This window comes from Scardinius erythrophthalmus (assembly GCF_964197995.2).
Source record: "Scardinius erythrophthalmus genome assembly, chromosome: 24".
NCBI lineage: Eukaryota > Metazoa > Chordata > Actinopteri > Cypriniformes > Leuciscidae > Scardinius > Scardinius erythrophthalmus.
The window spans coordinates 26,338,811-26,358,377 of record NC_138244.1 but is presented as its reverse complement, the minus strand read 5'-3'; the positions used below and the strand labels follow the sequence as shown (position 1 = coordinate 26,358,377).

The window sequence follows — 19,567 nt, the reverse complement described above, 5'->3', positions numbered from 1 at the left end:
TTTTCTGGATCATGTTTGCTACCTCATTAACTAAATTAATTCAAACTGATTTGAATTGGAATTTAAAAGTCATTTTTAATTAATTTATGAATGTTGCACAACCCTGGCATTCAGAGCATGTGAATTTCAATCTTTAGTTTGTTGCAAAAGTGTTTCCAGTCTGATGTTATTATTAACACAATGTTGAGCAGATGTTTTCGCAATGTTTAGGGTTGAAAATGTTCCCTGCTCACTGCAGTCCAGCTCCCCCTCTCTGGACATCATGGGTAGAGTCCGACCTAGTCCAGCTCCAGCTCTTTGGATCTAATGGGTAGAGCTTGACCTAAGTTAGTTTTAGTGATAGGGTAATGGGTAGGGTTAGGGTGTGGTTGGACCTTCAAGCTACATCAATTGGCTCTGCAGCGATAGCCTCTCAAAATGCACTCTTTTATTCACACTCTTATCTCAGTATTCTCAGGATATACATTTTATCAGTCTATGCAATTCCCTGTGAAATGAACCCTTGACCTTGACCTTGCTAGCATCATGCTATCTCAGTTAAGCTACAGGAACACCAGATGACAGATGCACTTTGCAGATGATGCATACTTTCAGAGAGCTCCTACTAAGGTCCTGGTATGTGTGCTTAGTGGGTGGTGGCCACCATTATGGCCTCAACTAAATCACTATAAACAGGAGTTGTGCACTAATTTGCTTAGTAAATGTTTGGCACACTTTTTCGTAACCATGCTGACTTAATTTGATATATGTATACAGTGCTATGCATAAGTTTAGACACCCATGCTAAAGTTGACTAAAAAGAGGAATAAAAAATCATCTTTTGGTAATTGAACTTAATGCCTTAATTTAAAAAAATTAGGAAAAATCCAACCTTCAAGCTACATCAGATTGGCCTGGAGTATTTTCCATAAGATCATCTCTCAATGCAAATCAAACCAGCTATTAGGCTAACTGAAAAAAAAACATGCCAATCTCTAGGTATGGTGAAGGCTATGTGATGATGTGGGGCTATTTTAATCCCAAAGGCCAAGGGAACTTTATCAGGATGCATAGTATCCTGGATCCATGAAGTAACTGGCCTTTAAAAATAAAAATCTGCCTGCCTCTATGGGAATTTAACATAGGGGTGTCCAAACTTATGCACCCTGTATTTTAAGGAAGAACATTTATTTATTTACGATACATTATTCATTCACAAAGAAAATTGGTGTCCTTAAAGGTTGGATTCTTCCTAATTTTTTAAATTAAGGCATTAAGTTCAATTTCCAAAAGACGATTTTTTATTCCTCTTTTTAGTCAACTTTAGCATGGGTGTCTAAACTTATGCATAGCACTGTATGTATCAGGAAACAGCATATCATATTGAACTTTGTCACAAATTAAAATATTTGATTTAAATATAGCGTTAGAATATTATAAATATAACTGTGGTATGAATACAGAACACAAATTCATTTCGTGAATACATTATATTTCGTATATCATGAACTGCATTTACGGAATGATGTACTAGTGTGTTTAAATCCTATATTCATAACAAAACACCTTAAAGATGATGACTTTACTTCATGAACTATTGATCAATCAATCCAGTTTGATGCAAAAACAAACAGACAAACAAACAAACAAACAAACAAACAAAAAAACATCAAATTAGGGACACAGATACACAGATCCAGATTCCCCTCCGACTGGCCATCTCCATAAAACTGAGACCCCAGTCACCACACCCTTATCTGCACTGCACGAAATTACCATACCAATGCCGGCTGTTTAAGCGATGATACATTAACGCTGCACCGAAAAAAGAAAGTGGACTGCAAGCCCCGAGCATGGATTTCTCTCAACCCAAATCACTGTGATGCATTCAAGAGGCGGGTTGTCATAATGGATCCGAGCCTGGCTGCTAATGGTTATTTAATACACCCATCTCCGCGTTCCACTCCTTTTGCATACTGAGCACACAGCGAAGGCCCTAAACCCTCTTTAACACTTATTCAAGATGACAGGAAAAATGAAAGCGTTTGTCCTCTCAATGGAAAAAGTAATCACGGCTACATTATCCACCCGCTCGGCCCTATCATGCTAAAGCAGGGGACAAATGTCACAGAGATGTATTTAAACACTGATGGAGCACCACTGCGTGAATCCTGCCACAGGGCTGATTAATAAGAATAAATAAATATAAAATCCTCAATTTGTATGTAAATGCGCTGGAGAAAGGGGCAGGCGAATCCATATCAGTAGCTAGAGCTAGTCGAATCTACAGACCAATCGTCATGAAGTGAAGTGTAAAATGGTAATTGTGGCCATTCGTCCGCTGTGCGAGTAAAACATTATGAGATTCTTATAGAGCGTGTTTGCTAGACTCTACATGACAGGGGAGGCATTGCGTTAGCATACAAAAAGGACCAGCTAATCAGCTCATAGCGTGAGTAAAGAGGTGCATGAAGACAGATGATAGCTCTGTTTCACAAACTAAGCTCTCTTGCTTTCTAGTGACGACGCAGTTGCTGTCGAAGGCAGAATTCTAACTGAAGTGAACCTCATAAGTGATTTGGAACTCAATGCACCACAGTTACAGACAGGGCAGGAATACACTACACAACGTTTAAAATCTGAAGAGATTGTAAAACACAATGGGCCCTATTTTAACGATCTAAGCCCTACACTTAGGGCGTGTCCGAATCTACTTTTGCTAGTTTAACGACGGGAAAAATGGTCGGTGCCCCCGGCGCATGGTCTAAAAGGGTTCTCTGTATTCTCTTAATGAGTAATGGGTTTTGGGCGTAACGTGCAATAAACCAATCAGAGTCTCATCTCCCATTCCCTTTAAAAGCAGTTGTGCTCACGCCATGGCGGATTGCTATTTATATGACGGAATTTGCAAGCGGAAAAACTGAACGCTTCTCTTGAGAGGAAACGGATCATCTACGGTGGACCCGCCTATAGGCGCTCTTGCTAACGTGCTCTTTCAATAACAACAAAAAAAATATTGCACCTTTGACTTTAGACCAGGTTTTTGTTGGTTAATGGTGCAGTCTATTTCAGTTGCCTTAAAATAGCAACGCGCCAACAATGCGCCTGAACACACCTCGTTTTCAGACCAGCAGCCAATGGGTGCACAAATTAAAGATTCAAACATTTTGTGGTGGTTTTCAAATCTTAACTGGGCGTCCCATCAGGCCAAACTTGTTTTCAGCAGGTTAAGGCTACGTTCTCTGTTCACACTGGCGTTTTCAAACGTTTTCCAAAAGTTTCTCATCCACACTGAAACATCGGAAAACGCTAAATTCACCTTACAGCACATGCGTAAACATTCATAAAAGCTCACTGAGATGACAAGACATAATCAATATATCCCTGGTTATAATGCAATTCTTCTGGTAGGATCATTTTATTTCACAAAATATCTCACCATTCACTGATGCGTCCAGGTCGCACTCAGCCACCATTATATGTTTGGTCTAAAACGCGTCTGCTCTCATGTTTTGCCAAAGGACAGAAAATGCGAGTGAATTTTCTGTCATCTTTGCAGGAGTGTTATATGAAGAGTGTGCAAAGTAATGAATAGCACATAACAGTCACAATACTGGTATAAACATGAATATCTATGGGTTCATTATCCGTCACATGACTAAACTTACGTCATCGTTTTAAATACCTCCGTTTTCACAGTCCACACTAAAACGCTGGCTGGGAACGGGTTTTCTTTGTGTAAGTTTTCCATTTGGTGAGCTGATAAAATATTAAAACTCAAATCAATATTTTGTGCACAATTACTTAATTATGCCATCCGGTATCTCGGACTTACTCTCTTGTTTCATACAAACGCAGCTGCTGCCATTTTGCAACCATGCCGTTTTGTACACTGTAATGCATTATAAGATTAAAAACAGGTCCGATTTTAAATCAGTTTAATCTCAAATCAATATCTCTTTTTTCATAATTATTTACGTGGTGAAAAAAAACGTTTTATAAGTGGTATGACTGTACCGTATCCCTTAAATGTCCATCTAGTTTGAACTCTCCGCTTGCTAGAAACTGCTTTCTCTGCGGAAGCTTTGCGTTTAAAGAGCTAATAAGATATTTCGACTCAAGTCAATATTCTGTGTCTAATTAATTACTTCAAATAGCCGTGTAATAAGCAGGAAGAACCGGCTGGATGTATATTATCTCTTACTTATTATCAACATATTTCCTTACTTTGTCCACCATCTTGATTTTTTTTTTTACACTGAGCTCATGAAGGATGCATGCAATCCAATCCCAAAAAATAAGGTATTGCTTTTGGAAGAACCTTCCTATCGGGATTGTATGCTAGGTTGGCAGCTTAGAGCTGATATCTGACTTCTATGGCTCTGTTTCTATGTCAATGAGGACATATTCTTGTGTTTTAGGTCAAAAGATCCCAGTAGGCCACAACTGGTGACGCACTTTTGACCTTTGAATCGAGGGCAAAGCTCTAAACACTCACAAAGATGAATTTTAGAGAAGTAAGAAAGCGAGAAAAAAAGGTTTGGGTGCTAAATTTATGAGCATAATGGTTTTGGACAAAAGTCATTCAGGTATGTTTATCTTTGGCTTCTCTGTAAATAAGAGCGCTTTGTGTTAAATTGGATTTTGCAGATGACACTGGCGGGTAGAATGTCTCTGCTCAAGTGCAGCTCTCAGGAGAAACTTATCAAGATCTTTCGCATCACGCCCATAAACACCCTCATGCAGAGTATCGCTGTTAAATAAAACCAGCATTTAAATATTAATAGTTGTGGATTGTTGGGTAGTGAGCCTGATCTGAAGACTGCAGCGTGAATGAATATTAATCATTATTGAGCGCTCGCACTTATTCATATTCTAATGTATTTATGCTAATACTTCCTCCTCACTGTGTATGTGTTTATGAGAGTTTGAGAGATGTATAGTCTATATCAGAGTAAAATGGAAAATTTCTAGAGTTTTCAAGCATAATTTAACATTAATAATCGATTTAGCGAACCTTGTGGCGCGTGATGTCTGCATGTTGATATTATTATATATTAGATTTCAAAGAATAGATATACTGAATATGAATCAAAGGAATATTCCAGGTTCAATAAAACTTGAGCTCCATCAACAACATCTGTAGCATCCTGACAATTACCACAAAAAAACTATTTAACTCAACCCTTACAATGGAAGTCTATAGTGCATGGCATGGAGTGTTTAAAAGCAGAAATGAAAAGCTTTGCTTGTGGTTAAAATGCTTATAATAATTGTTTCACTCAAGAATATGAGATGTTTGAGCTGTCCTGTTGTCTAAATCCTTTTTTCAAATATAGGACTACATCTCTTCATCCACGTCTGTTTCTTTTATTTGTACATATTTAATGCAAAAAAATACCAGGTTTACTGCATGGTCATGAGACAAGAGATATATAATATTGGTTATAATAGAGTGAGTGTTTTAACTTTTAGCCTGATGTAATGCTTGCACTAAAAGGGTTTTACTGTAAATGCAAAGTTTTTTTTTTTTTTTGTAATAAAGTTTTTTTTTTTTTTACATTGATGGTTCCATGAAGAACCTTTAACGTTCATGGAATCTTTCCATTTCACAAAAGGTTCTTAATTAAAGTGTTCATATGGAGCTCATTATTAAAATTTTCTAAATGGTTCTGTTAAGAACGGTTCAATGTAAGGTTATTTGGGGAACCAAAACTGCGAAAACCCCTTTTTAAAACCTTTATATTTAAGAGCAGTTTTACAAATTGAGGGATGAGCTGAGATGATTTACTGTGGTAAACGAGAGCATGTCACATATGCTTTACATAGAGCTCAACTTGTATCGAACCTATATAAAAAGGAACTGTAACATACAAACACAAAAGCATTTATAGATGAAATTAGCTGTTAAGAACTCTCTGACCAACATAACCTGCCCCGAGGAGCCCTTACGATCAGTCGCATTCGAGATAACTTCACTTGAAAACTCTATTTCATGAAGACTCGCTCGATCCCATCAAAGTGCGCCGCCGTGATATTTTCCCACGAACTAACGGATGGCCAGCACTGATAGCAGCCAATCCATTACTGTCAGCCGTGGGGTGAGAGTCATTAATTACTCTACTCTCTCCATCACGGCCACACACACACACACGGGAAGCCCAGGTGTGAGGGACAGTCCTGATTATCCTGTCCACAGATTGGAAAAGATTAATCTTCCCCTCGTAGAAATAACAGACCACAGAGGTCCTTTCATTTCAGATTGTAATCATTCTCTTAAAATAATAATTGCCTTTTTCCTCCCCGGCATGTTTTACATTACAATGCGTGTTCGGTGTCTATTGAGGTGGATGTCGTATTGTGTCGGGTTCTTTGAAAGGGCTGGACTGGTGTGGCAGTCTGCGGTGATTAGTGATTGTAATGTTTTAATATTCAAATGACAATATCGCTGGTGGCTTTGCTAAAGCAAGCATCTCTCTTGCTCCTACTGTGGTTGGTGGTTTAAACAAAGTATTAGGCCAGAAACATACAAGCATGTGGAAACAAGAGTTCTGGGGTGCGTTTCCCAAAAGCACTGTTAGCCAAGTTGCAAGTTCCATCATAACTCAATGATTCAGTGTTTCCCGAAACTATGGTTTCATCAAACATTCGCAAACAGCATCACAAAGTTGTGTGTTTTGAGTGGCATTTATAAAATGGCATTTATAAAAAGTGTGCATGTGCATAATCTGCTCTGAGCTGCGTTTCTCAAAAGCTTTGGAGTTAAGTTGATCGTAGAGGCCATTGGTGGCTTAGCTATAGACATTGCTATAGAAGAGGAAGAATTCGTTAAACTTGTTAAATCATCTAAATCTACAACATGTATGTTAGACCCTATACCGACTAAGCTACTGAAAGAGATGCTTCCAGAGGTCCTAGATCCTCTTCTTAATATCATTAATTGATCTTTGTCATTAGGATACATACCAAAAACTTTTAAGCTGGCTATGATTAAACCGCTTGTTAAAAAAACGCAACTTGATTATAAAGAATTAGTCAATTACAGGCCGATCTCGAATCTACCTTTTCTGTCAAATATACTAGAAAAGGCGGTATCCTCAGAACATGTTCCTTTTTAGAAAGAAATGATATCTGCGAGGATTTTCAATCAGGATTTAGACTGTACCATAGTACTGAGACAGCTCTCGTTAGAGTCACAAATGATTTGCTCTTATCATCCGATCGTGGTTGTGTCTCTCTATTAGTGTTACTCGATCTTAGTGCTGCAATTAATAAACTGACCACAACATTCTTTTAAATAGACTTGAATATTATGTGGCATTAGTGGAATTGCACTAGCATGGTTTAAATCATACTTATCTGACCATTATCAGTTTGTAGCAGTAAATGATGAGATGTCTCATCGATCACAAGTTCAGTATGGCGTACCACAAGGCTCAGTACTAGGACCGCTGCTGTTCACTCTGTACATGCTACCATTAGGAGATATCATTAGGAAGCATGGCATTAGTTTTCACTGTTATGCTGACGATACTCAGCTGTATATTTCTTCACACCCTGACGAAACTTACCAATTCACAAAATTAACGGAATGTATAGCCGATATAAAAAACTGGATGTCTAGCAACTTCCTACTACTTAATTCTGAAAAAACAGAGATCCTAATTATTGGACAAAAAACTTCCTCACGTAATAACCTAGAATACTGTCTAACACTTGATGGCTGCTCTGTTAGGTCTTCGTCGTCGGTTAGGAACCTGGGTGTGCTCTTTGATACCAATCTTTCATTTGAAAGTCACGTGTCTAGTATCTGTAAAACCGCATAATTCCATCTTAAAAATATATCTAAATTACGTCATATGCTCTCATTGACAAATGCAGAACAATTGTTCATTGCACAACAATTAGATTATTGTAATGCTCTACAGCAGGGGTGTCAAACTCATTTTCACTGAGGGCCACTTCAGCATTATGGCTGCCCTCAAAGGGCCGGTTGTAACTGTAAGACTTTTAAAATGTTAATATAGTGTCTCTTTATTTGATTATTACTTATTTAAGTTACAAATATATATGCATTTAGAGGGGTGTTTCTAGGTTTTAAAAACATCAGGGGCTAGGTAATAATGATTTGATACAGAGAATAATGTATTATTGTATATATATGCAAGGGTAAACTGGCTCAAAAATTCAACCTTGGCACTGTAGCCACACCAGCACACATTACCACACAGTCATGCGTATTGAAATGTGAGGTAGTTAGGGGGGTTCGGGGGCTTGCTCCCCCGAGAAAATTTGGATTTCTCAGACCTACATATGTGCATTTTAAGGTGTTTAAAGGCCAAAAAAATTGGATAACAATAGCTTTAAAAGCATGTCAGTGGGCAGTAGCATAAATTATTTGTCAAGATAACAGAGTCTTAAAAATGTGAACGAGGATAAATATTGCAATGAATGATCCAGACTACAAAATGGAAATGCAGAATGTTTCTGCTTATTGTTGACAATACACAATCACATATTCCAAACAGGAATGGCCTTAAATGAGAAATCTTTCAAGGATTATTTTGCATAGATGTTACATTTCAATCAAACATCAGTGCAATCTTTTTGTGTCCAGAGGCAAATGAGCAATTTATATTAGCATTAAAGATTGGTTTCAGCAACTTTCTTTCCTGAGTTAATCATTGTTTTTGGCACTAATCAGTTTTAAGTTAAATTGTTCACTCATAAAGACAGTCACTTGTCGCCACCTACTGGCTTAATGATGCAAGTCGCGCAAACACAGACAAGCGGAGTGATACAAATGGTGCAAAGGTTAATACTGGTACCTACAGTATATTAAAATAATATAAAATATCAATATATTATTCTTTAATCAGTTCTATGCAGCAGAATCAGATTTAACAGATTTATTTTTTGACCAATTGTCAAAATAAAGTATAGTCCTACAAAGCTATTTTTATCAAAGCATGAGCAGAGCAGGGAGGACCAGTGAACGAGAGGATCGTGATTCGTGTAATTTTACCAGTGTTGCCCAGCACGGCTATACACACCATGACTATACACATGTTACAGCACAGTAGTGCTATTGCAAAAAGAAACAAGTCCAGAGAAATTTCATGTCGGCACGTTTTTTTAGCGGACTTTGCCTTTCCGGTGAGCGTGAGCAGAGCTCGCAACACACACACACACACACACACACACACGCGGAGGTTGCTTGCGGAAGATTGAGCAGAACGCGCTGTGAACACGGAGCGGAGAGCACAGCGCACACACACAGCGGAACGCGCTTAGAAGTTATGCATCTTCGGAAGCGGACTCGCACGCAAAGTCATAAAACACGTTGAGCCAGAGTCAAACCATCGCAGAACACGGAGGGGCGCGGCGGCGGCTTTTTAGTATCTTTCGGTCAAAAAACGAAAATGTTATTTTCGGCCGAAATTTCTCGGCAGCCTAAATTTCCATATGCTCTCGCGGGCCATATAAAATAATGTGGCGGGCCGGATTTGGCCCGCGGGCCTTGAGTTTGACACATGTGCTCTACAGGGTGGTTGCCCTGCACACTTAATAAACAAACTACAGCTGGTCCAAAACGCAGCAGCTTGAGTTCTTACCAGAACCAGGAAGTATGACCATATTAGCCCAGTTCTGTCAAAACTGCATTGGCTTCCTATTAAACATCGTATACATTTTAAAATATTGCTGATTACTTACAAAGCACTAAATGGTTTAGCTCCCCAGTACTTGAGCGAGCTCTTAACGCATTATAGTCCTTCACGTCTATTGCAATCTCAAAATTCCGGCCAGTTACTAATACCTAGAATATCAAAATCGACTGCTGGCGGTAGATCCTTTTCCTATTTAGCACCAAAACTCTGGAACAGTCTTCCTACCATTGTCCGGGAAGCAGACACACTCTGTCAGTTCAAAGCTAGATTAAAAACACATCTCTTGGACCTAGCTTTCACATAATACATTATAGACTTTTATAATTCAATGTTAGGCTGCATAGATTAGGTCAGCTGGAACCGGGAACACTCCCCATAAATCCTGATGTACTCGTTATATCATAAGAAGAATGGTGTCTACGCTAATATTAGTCTCTCTCTTTATCCCGAAGGTTTACAGCAGTCCGCCGGATCCAGACTGTATCCAGATCTGAGGAAGGACCTGCGCCTGGACGCGACGACAACGCAGTCCTGAAATGTCAAGTAGGCTCTTCCCTGTGAAGGCTTCCCTCCCCTCCCTTTACTTCTCTACAGATAAAGCGTTGTCGGGATAATTCCGGTTCACGTGGCTACGTGGAAGCGATAAAAATTCTCTATTATTAATTTTAAGGCCAGACAAGTAGTATGTTGAGGGTTGATTTGTAGGGAAGGACTACACACCTGCGCACATATATTCAAACGCACATACCTATAGACTGAACTCGTAATACGCATGTGCGCGCCATCGGCGTTCTCACTGGTTTGCGTTTTTGAAGTTTGCACAGAAAGAACTTTTCTGTTAAAACGGTGTCGTGTTAGCAGCCCCTAAGTTAATAAGTAATGATCGTTGCGTCCGAAGTGAATCAATCAAAACTAACTTTAGCTGGACAATAACTTTATTCTAGAGCTGCTGTAAAGCCAAAACACTTTACTTTAATTTCCTATTATCTCTGTAAAGCTGCTTTGGAACAATCTACATTGTTAAAAGCGCTATATAAATGAAGATGACTTGACTTGACTTAGCCCTGCTCATTCATAAAATACACTTACGATCAGATTTCATCTTAAATACCATGGATTTTATATTGAACTGATGAATTAACAGCAGTTGTGACTCCACCACCTGCATGACGACGCCATTAACAATAGTTCTTTGTTTTTGTTTGTTGAACCGATGTGGTTCTAATGATGGATGTGGGAAGGAGGGGCCGTTTACACAACACCATTTTCAAACATTTTCAACGGAAAATTTGTATGCGTTTTGGCCGCTCACTTACACGACAACGTCGTTTTGGGGGTCTGAAAATGCAAACTTTTGAAAACGTGTTTAAAAGTGTACGTTTTTGAAACCGATACCATTATGATCTCAAAAACACGAATTTGTGAAAACGGTGACGTTATTCATCATGCATATTACATGCTCAGTCTATAGGCGCATTCGTTTTTCTTTAAACAGTGACTGCCAACTACTGGCCGGCATGAATAATACAGCATTTTTAGTTGTTTTCAAGGATCCGTGTGATCGGGGATCGTTTTGACAATGTTGTCGCCTGAAGGCGGGAAATGCTTTTATGCTTCTAGTATATCATTGTCGCGCAAACGTACCCAAAGTTACTGCTGTTTCAGGAAACAGTCGTGACTAGCTAATAGTTATTAGTTAATTTTTCCAACAAAGCATTAAACTATGGTACACTCAAAGTAAAAGTTCACACACTTAAAAATAAAGGTCCTTATTGGCATTGATGGTTCTATAAAGAACCCCTTTAAGAACCTTTATTTTGAAGAGTGTAGTTACGTCGTTAGAACAAGAAAAGCACCCCTGATCAATTTATGATGGAACAATTCAGCATGCTTGTAAAACAGTCAACATATTTATGGTTTGCTACCTGAATAATAGAGGCTTTCGAACTGGGTAGTTAAATGCCGTGAACAATAGCTGAATGTTTTTGTTTTCCATGTTTGTGGAGTTAGTTCATATATGTAAACTGTGTTTACACGGCTACTAAAAAAATGAAGTAGGAGCTCATTTAGTTCCCCCCCCCAAAAAAATCCTATAACTCAAATATTTCTCAGTTCCTGCGGTGCAAACCAAAAAGCGGGTCCTTCCACCAGTTAAAAGAACAATGAAAACATTCCTCTGGTGCGAAAGCCTCTAATTTCACATCCAGTTTACTGCCAGAAACATCTAGAGGCGACTCTGAGTACTGAAGTTTGTCATGACCACAGTTAGCGAAGTGTTAGCATTCGCCTTTGCGTAGATTATATTTTTTGCTTAAAAACTCTGACTTCGAACTATAACCGTTTTGCTACGGCCATCAATGATGCCTTAAAGGAGGAGAGGTGTGCCGTTACATTTCTAAGAGACCAGTCTTGTGGTTTTCTCGTATGGATGATAAAACAGGCAACAAATAATTCCATAGATTTACATTGAAGGAGGGATTTGAGCCATATCTAAAGACCAGGATATCATAGAGATTTTGGAGTGGGCTCTTTTCACTCACCGACCAACCTGAACATCTTAGGATGTAAATGGCAACCACCCAAAAAACCCTATAGTGGCGCAGGAAACCAACATACGCAAAATCTATTAATACCTATTAAAACATGAAAACTCCTTTCAGGAATACAGTATGATCGAGACAGAAATCAGAGAGAGGGATATGGAGAGCACAGATCTCTCAGGAAGGTGTAGCTTCACAGAAACACAGGAGAACACATGATTGTAACAGCATGCTGTGGGATTTACCTGTTTGCTAGAACAAATCTCACTAGTGTCCTAAAATCACACTCTCTCCCACAGCTAATTTACAGCACACACTCTTTCACATTAACACACACTCACACACAACAAGGAACTCTACTGCAATTGACAGTGTAAATAAATAGATGAATACACATGTATAGTGGAAGGTGAAATATGAGGAATATAGTGATGCTTGGATTAGTACTGTTAACATTCACAGACTCATTTGATCATATTTTGTTGGCACCTGCAGATCTTTTGCTGTGATTTAACCCTTTAAAACACAAGCTGCTCCTAAGGGACGGGGAACATGGAGTGATTTCTGAATATGGAAGAGAGATGAGGGGGTCTGTCATGTTGAGTGACACATAAAGCCTCTGAATACTAAATTATATTCTTGCATATCCGCACTGGACTGTGGACAATGTCAGCGTTACACACTGGCAGTGAAGTCACATAGGGACTTCATTTAACAGTGCAGGGAAGAAAACAAACTGACAAAACCAAGAAATGGGACTTTTTTATTGTGTGGGAGTGTTCTCAATTACCGTTCTTTTTAATATTAGCATGAGGAGAAATAAAAACATACATAAACCAGACTATATGGTTGATTTATGAGTAAATATTAATGTGGATGGCACTGACATTTTGGTCTTGAAAGTTGATTTCAGAAGTAACATTTCACATCAACATAATTGTCAAGATTGTGATCTCTTGACTTTGCAAACGTTGCTCTGAAACATGATAGAAGGAGAAGTTGCTCTTTGCTGTTCAGTTATCAGTTATTTCTAAAGAATATTTCTGCAGCTCTTTTCCATTTGACAGTTCATATGAAACAATCTGTCAAGCTCCAAAAAGAGCCGACATTTAAAAGACTGAAATTTGAGAGCTTTGGCAGAAGGGAAGAATTTCAGTGAGTGTTACTTTAATATAGTATTTATTAATACTGTCAATGATCCTATTATTCATGTTTATATTTGTCCTTTTTTTCTTAAATTTTTAGCAATTTTGTTGCTTTTGTAATTTTATTAGTTCTTTTATTTTTATTTCAGTTTTAGTTTTAATAATTGCAGTACTTCAACTTCAACTTATTAAGTTAGTTGGCAAGGCAACATTCAATCTTCATTTAAAACTCTATATTATTCATGTTTTATTTAAATTAACAAAAAAAAAAGGATTCTGATTTAATTAACAATATCAGCACTGTGAAAAAATAAAAACACTTAAGTTTTGCCTGGGTATGATATGACTTCATAAAGCTTTAAGGTTCACCCAAAAATGAAACTTATATCATCATTCACTCACCTTCATGTCGTTTCAAACCCGTAAGACTTTCATTCATCTTTAGAACACAAATGAAGATCTTTTTAATGAAATCTGAGAGCTTTCCGTCCCTCCATTGACAGCTACGCAACTACCATTTTCACACCATTTTTCACACCAAACCATTTTCTCCACCATTTTCTGAAGAGACTCGATCACTTTCATTCACATATAATCATTGATCAGCGAACATGCTTGAGCTTCCGTTTACCACAGCTGATGTATGAGTTGATGAATGTTTATAACAATCTGAGTCGACATTCACTTTCACTGTAGGGAAAAGAGCAGCTTAGTCATTCTGCTAAACTTCTCATTTTGTGTTCTAAGGAAGAAGGATAATCATTAAGATTTGAAACTATTCATTCAGTTTCCAGTGTCATCAAGGTTGAAGAGGTATAACTTAAGATGTTGAACAAGGAAGCGAGGCAATTAATATCGTCATAAGAAGCATTCACAAAGATCTCTGCTCTCTCTGAGCTCGTGTCAAAGGCTTTGAGTCGCCGTAGCCATTTACACAACTGTGCCGATGAAGAAAGGGTAAAAAAAAAACCCGTCTCCATTTAAGTCTGATCCAAAGAGCTTACAACTGTAATTAAATCATTAAATTCTTGTCCATGCTTGACAGAGCAGAGAGAAATTAACTTCCCCACCAACCTCATTTTCTATTTGAACATGAAATAATGATTTTCTGCCAGTCTAATTACAGAGGCAACATCTGATCTGTGCTGCATCCGAGGGGGATTAACTGAAGCTCAGGCATTAGAGCTCATTACCAGCGCCACTGCAGAAATATTACATCTTGTAATTGGATGGAGAGATTTATATACTGATCTGGGACCAGTTTTTTGGAATATTGTAATTACAAGCTTCATTGGTCAGCTACTTATCTAAACTTCGCAGGAAAACAAACTGTGCGCGCGTGCATTACATTAACCCGTGACCCTCGACACGGCGCGCGACGCTCCTGTTAGTATTCTGGGAAATGTGTTTTCGCTGCTGTCTCTTCAGGGTGGCGGAGCGCAGTGGATCTATTACTTAAGAATAACTGGCTGTGAAGTCATCCATTTGACTGCCATAAGGACTCTGTTTCTCCTGGCTAAACGCCCTATTGATTCCTCGAGATGCCAGCTATTTGCCTGCTGAAATAAAGCAGGTGCAAAAGGAGCACGAGATGGCAGGGTAGGATGTTCAGATAATTTGTAAACACTATATTTATTTTTCGTTACCGCCCGACCAACTCGCTCCAGCGCGTGCAAATCATGGCCGACAGATTCGCGCGCCGCGTCTAATCGCGCCATAACAGCTCGGCGTCAGAAGCCCGCGGTTATGAACTCCTTAGGCCTATATATATATATGGACTGACGGTCCACCACAGCTCTATAGGGATGCTGCTTTAAGATAAACAGCTTGATAGAAGGTTGAATCTCGAAATCCACCGATTTTTTGTGTGTGTAATAATTTTTAAACCCAACTGTTGGTTTAAATCTTGTCCATATTTGACACAAACATTGAAACAACCCAGAGGGAAGGTTCCTTCAGTGGAAATGTAGCCAAATCAATATTTCTCGAAGGTAATCATTTTGGTTCTTCATTTTGGAAGATGGATAAAAAGAAAGAAACTTTAAAAAAGCTTTTCTCTTTGTTTCGTTGGACTGAATATCCCTTATATCTCTTGTTTTAAGAGCTTTGGTAAAACCATGTTATTACAATTATTTTACAGCTATACTGAACCACCATAGCCTAATGAAAAATCAATATGGATCTTTATTTCAGTGAAATTCATATAACACAAAAAAATCACGTCTTTGACGCAGCGCCTCTTGTTTTCTCCCGATTTAAAAGAAATGCAACATTTGCAATTATTCTTTAGTTTGGAATTCAGCAATTAAACCTGTTATTTTACTCTTGGTATAAACTATGGGCAACATTACAGTCATGCGTTTTTAAATCGAGTGAAAATGGATCAGAAAAGCTTAAACAGAATTCAATTTAATGTCTTCTTATTATCTACAAATCTTTTGTTGTGTTCTTTGTTAATTTAAGCACATGCCGATTTATAGTGATATGATCGTTTGCCTCGCCGGATAAAAACTCTTTTTAAAGCGGATTAGTTTCTGTGAAATAAGATTTATGATGTTGTTCATAATAACTCGATGATGGAGATGTAATCTCAGCACTGTTTTCTGAGGACAATAAAGCATCAATATGCCTCTTCAGGATTTATTTAAGCTTTTCCTGGAATTTCAATATTGTATCTCGTTTAAAGAAAAATCTCGTTTAATCCATCGCATTTTGCAGAAATATTAAGTTTTTATAATGACGAATAACAAGCTCTTGTTTTTATATATATATATTTTTTTTACTGTAGCTATTTAATTAATTCTCATATTGCCAGAATCTTTGAATATCGAATTGTATTGTCATAATAAATTAGTCAAGCTGATTTATAATTGTTTAAATTGTAGCTATATTGTTATGGTGATGAGTTTAGCCTATTCCTGACACACGTAGGCTAATTTTTTGTTTCTGTTATATATGGAAAGGTTTATAATATCCAGTTGTGTGAAAATAAATTTTGATATTATTAAAGGGTAATAAGAAATAAAGTCGGAGTTGATCGGACTACGAAAGACACAGTGTGTGTGTGTGTGTGTGTGTGTGTGTGTGTGTGTGTGTGTGTGAGTGAGAGAGAGAGAGAGAGAGAGAGAGAGAGAGAGAGAGAGAGAGAGAGAGAGAGAGAGAGAGAGAGAGAGAGAGAGAGAGAGAGAGAGAGAGAGAGAGAGAGAGTTTTCTGGGATGGGAGGGGCCTGTGAGACACTAGAAATGTCAATCACACGAGTGTTGCGAACAATCCCACTCGATCTGAATGTGACCTCAGTCCACCTCAGACTGGAGAGAGCTTTAACTCTCCCCGAGACTCTCCGCGAGGTTCCTCTGAATCCTCCGTGTCAAGGCGAGATCCGTGACTCTCTCCATCGCCCAGCATCAGCATGTCTCTCCCGCAGCTCGGCTATAAGTACATCAGACCGCTGTACTCCACGGAGCGGCACGCGTCGGTCGGCGGTCGCGTCGCGGATCTCAACGCGTCGGGCTCGCTCTCCAGCGTCCTCTCCAGCATGTACGGAGCTCCGTTCGCCAACGCGCAGGGATACAGCGCGTTCCTGCCCTATTCCAGCGACCTCTCCATACTCAACCAGCTGGTGAGTGCTTGCAGAAGAAACTTTTGAATCATTTGGATTTACAAGCATCTTTAAGGTTGAAAATATTGTTCGCATTTTATCCTTATCCGATGACTAAAGCCTGTGAACCGCACTTATCTACTTAAAAATAGCCGACAGTTAAAATTTATTTCTTAGCACCAAAAAAAAAAAGTTTCTAATTCTCAAGTTATTTATTTCACTACGAATTGATTCTTTAAAGAACACAGTATTAAAATATGCTTTATTTTCTTAAAAAACGTTAAGTTCAACACACGAACAATAGAGATACAGCCTTAAAATGTTCTTGATAAGAAAACGGCTATTTTTAAGAAAATGCGGATGTCTTAAAATTGGAAAATGTTGCTAACATATGACATATAATTACTAAAAATGTATAGGTTCGCTACTTCAAAAATAAAAGAAACGGTGTAGATTTAAGTAAAAATGTTTTTATAACGAAGAGAACGTTTGTCACGTTCCACAAATGACGTTTTCGTTTTTATCTATCCAAATTAACAGCCTACATTTATGTATTTTTATTCTACATGAAGATTATATCATGTAACATCCATGTTTTTTTTTAAATATCCATAGGCAATTCAAGAACCCTTGAGAAAAACGAAAATGTATTTCATGTAGTTTTAAATGTTAACCTGATCAAAATGTTTAAAACGATTATTTAATTTTACTGAATACATTAAAGTTAAATAGCAAAAGTTATTCCATGTAGATACAAAAATAAATAAAGGAAATGACATATTTCCATTTTGCAATGTAAGATGCTAAAAAAAAAACACTGGACAATTCTTTATTCTTCAAGATAGCTTTGATTTTCTTTAGGGTTATTCTTGTTTTTCATCCATTTTTTAAATACAAATATAGAAGAAAATGAGCAAGCGTAGGCTATATATTTTTTTCTCTTAGAACCACATATGCTCATATCTGCCTTTTTCTCTGTCTAAGGGCTCCCAGTACGAGTTTAAAGACAGTCCTGGGATTCAGCACGCAGGGTTTCCTCACGCACACTTCTACCCATACGGACACCAGTATCAGTTTGGTGACCCGTCCCGACCCAAGAACGCCACCCGCGAGAGCACCAGCACCCTGAAGGCCTGGCTCAGCGAACACAGGAAAAACCCTTATCCCACCAAGGGCGAAAAGATCATGCTGGCCATCATCACTAAAATGACCCTCACTCAGGTGTCCACCTGGTTCGCCAACGCCCGGAGGAGACTGAAGAAGGAGAACAAGATGACTTGGGTTCCCAAAACGAGGACCGACGAGGAAGGAAATGTGTATACGAGCGACAACGAGGACGGAGACAAGAGGGACGAGGACGAGGAAATAGACCTGGAGAACATTGACACGGAAAACATCGAGGACAAGCATGATTGTGATTATCAGGAGGATGAAAAGTCAGTGTCTAAAGTCTCTGACAGGACTGATTCTGATGCGTCTGAGGAATATGATGATGCCGGAGCTGAGAAGAGTTTTATGAGCAGCGTTATGAAAGACACGAACTCAGACGAGGGAGAGGAGGAGCGAATCAAAAAGAGTCCGGCAGCACAAGAGCCCTCGGTTCACGCGAGTCCGCCTCAGAAGCCTAAGATCTGGTCTCTGGCTGAAACCGCAACCACACCGGACAGTCCCAAAAAGCCCTCGCGGATTCAGAGGAACTGTGACGCTCAGACCGTCAGGAATCCTCTCCATGTTCAAAACTGGACCAAAATGGCCTTTTCGGCCCATCAGATGGCCTTGACCAGCCATTACCTCGGACTTAAACACCAGAACACCTCAAACACACACACACACATTAGGCATGGAGACCAGAGGACTCACAACCTATAGAACAAATCAGTTTTTTATTATTATTATTTATTTGTTTTATTTTTCACCTTCCTAATGGGAGTGCAACACATACATTGGTCATCATGAATCAGAGATATATCCAATTTCTACATAAAGGATGCCCGGAATTTATAATAGATGATATAAAGCTGTCTATTAGCTCTTCAAATAATGAGATTATATTAGAATATATTTTATATTGCTGACTTGTAAACATTCCATTGTGTTTAATTTGTTAGAATCATTTGATAAGTCCTGTGTTTTTATCCATAGGATGCCCAGTTTTGTCTCACACCACCGTTGAATTCAGACCTAGCCTATTTTAAAAACAGCAAAGGAATCGAAATGAATAGATTGTACAATTGCAGAATTAGTTGTTGAGAGTTATAATAAATCATGGAGGAAATAGTGCCTATATGGGAATTTTAAAAGTCCTCTAATCATGTCATGTCTTAAAACACAGACAAACACACACACACACACACACACACACACACACACACACACACACACGGCTTTGTTCACATGAATTATGATTTGAGTAAGTGTTACATCATCTTAGTCTTATTTTAGCACATCCGGTTTTAAGGATTCGCAATAAAATTAAACCAGACTTTATGCTTATCTTTAAGTGATTTAACAATATGAATTATCTTTTACATTTTCTTTTCTTTTCTTTTTTTGTTTTCCCAAATGCCTTGGATCTTAAAAACATGTTTGTCACACTGCATTTTATGTCATGTTTTGTCTGAATATTTTAAATGGGG

At 38.4% G+C, this 19,567-nt stretch overlaps 1 protein-coding gene across 1 annotated transcript; it reads left to right on the top strand.

The window, feature by feature from the left end:
- Nucleotides 1-16,742: 16,742 nt before the first annotated feature.
- On the top strand, nucleotides 16,743-18,800 carry irx3b (iroquois homeobox 3b; the record flags this gene model as incomplete). Its single annotated transcript, XM_081355940.1, has 2 exons — nucleotides 16,743-16,952; nucleotides 17,916-18,800. 2 exons carry the CDS (start codon nucleotides 16,743-16,745, stop codon nucleotides 18,798-18,800), a joined length of 1,095 nt encoding a protein of 364 aa, XP_081212066.1.
- Between the last annotated feature and the right edge of the window lie 767 nt (nucleotides 18,801-19,567).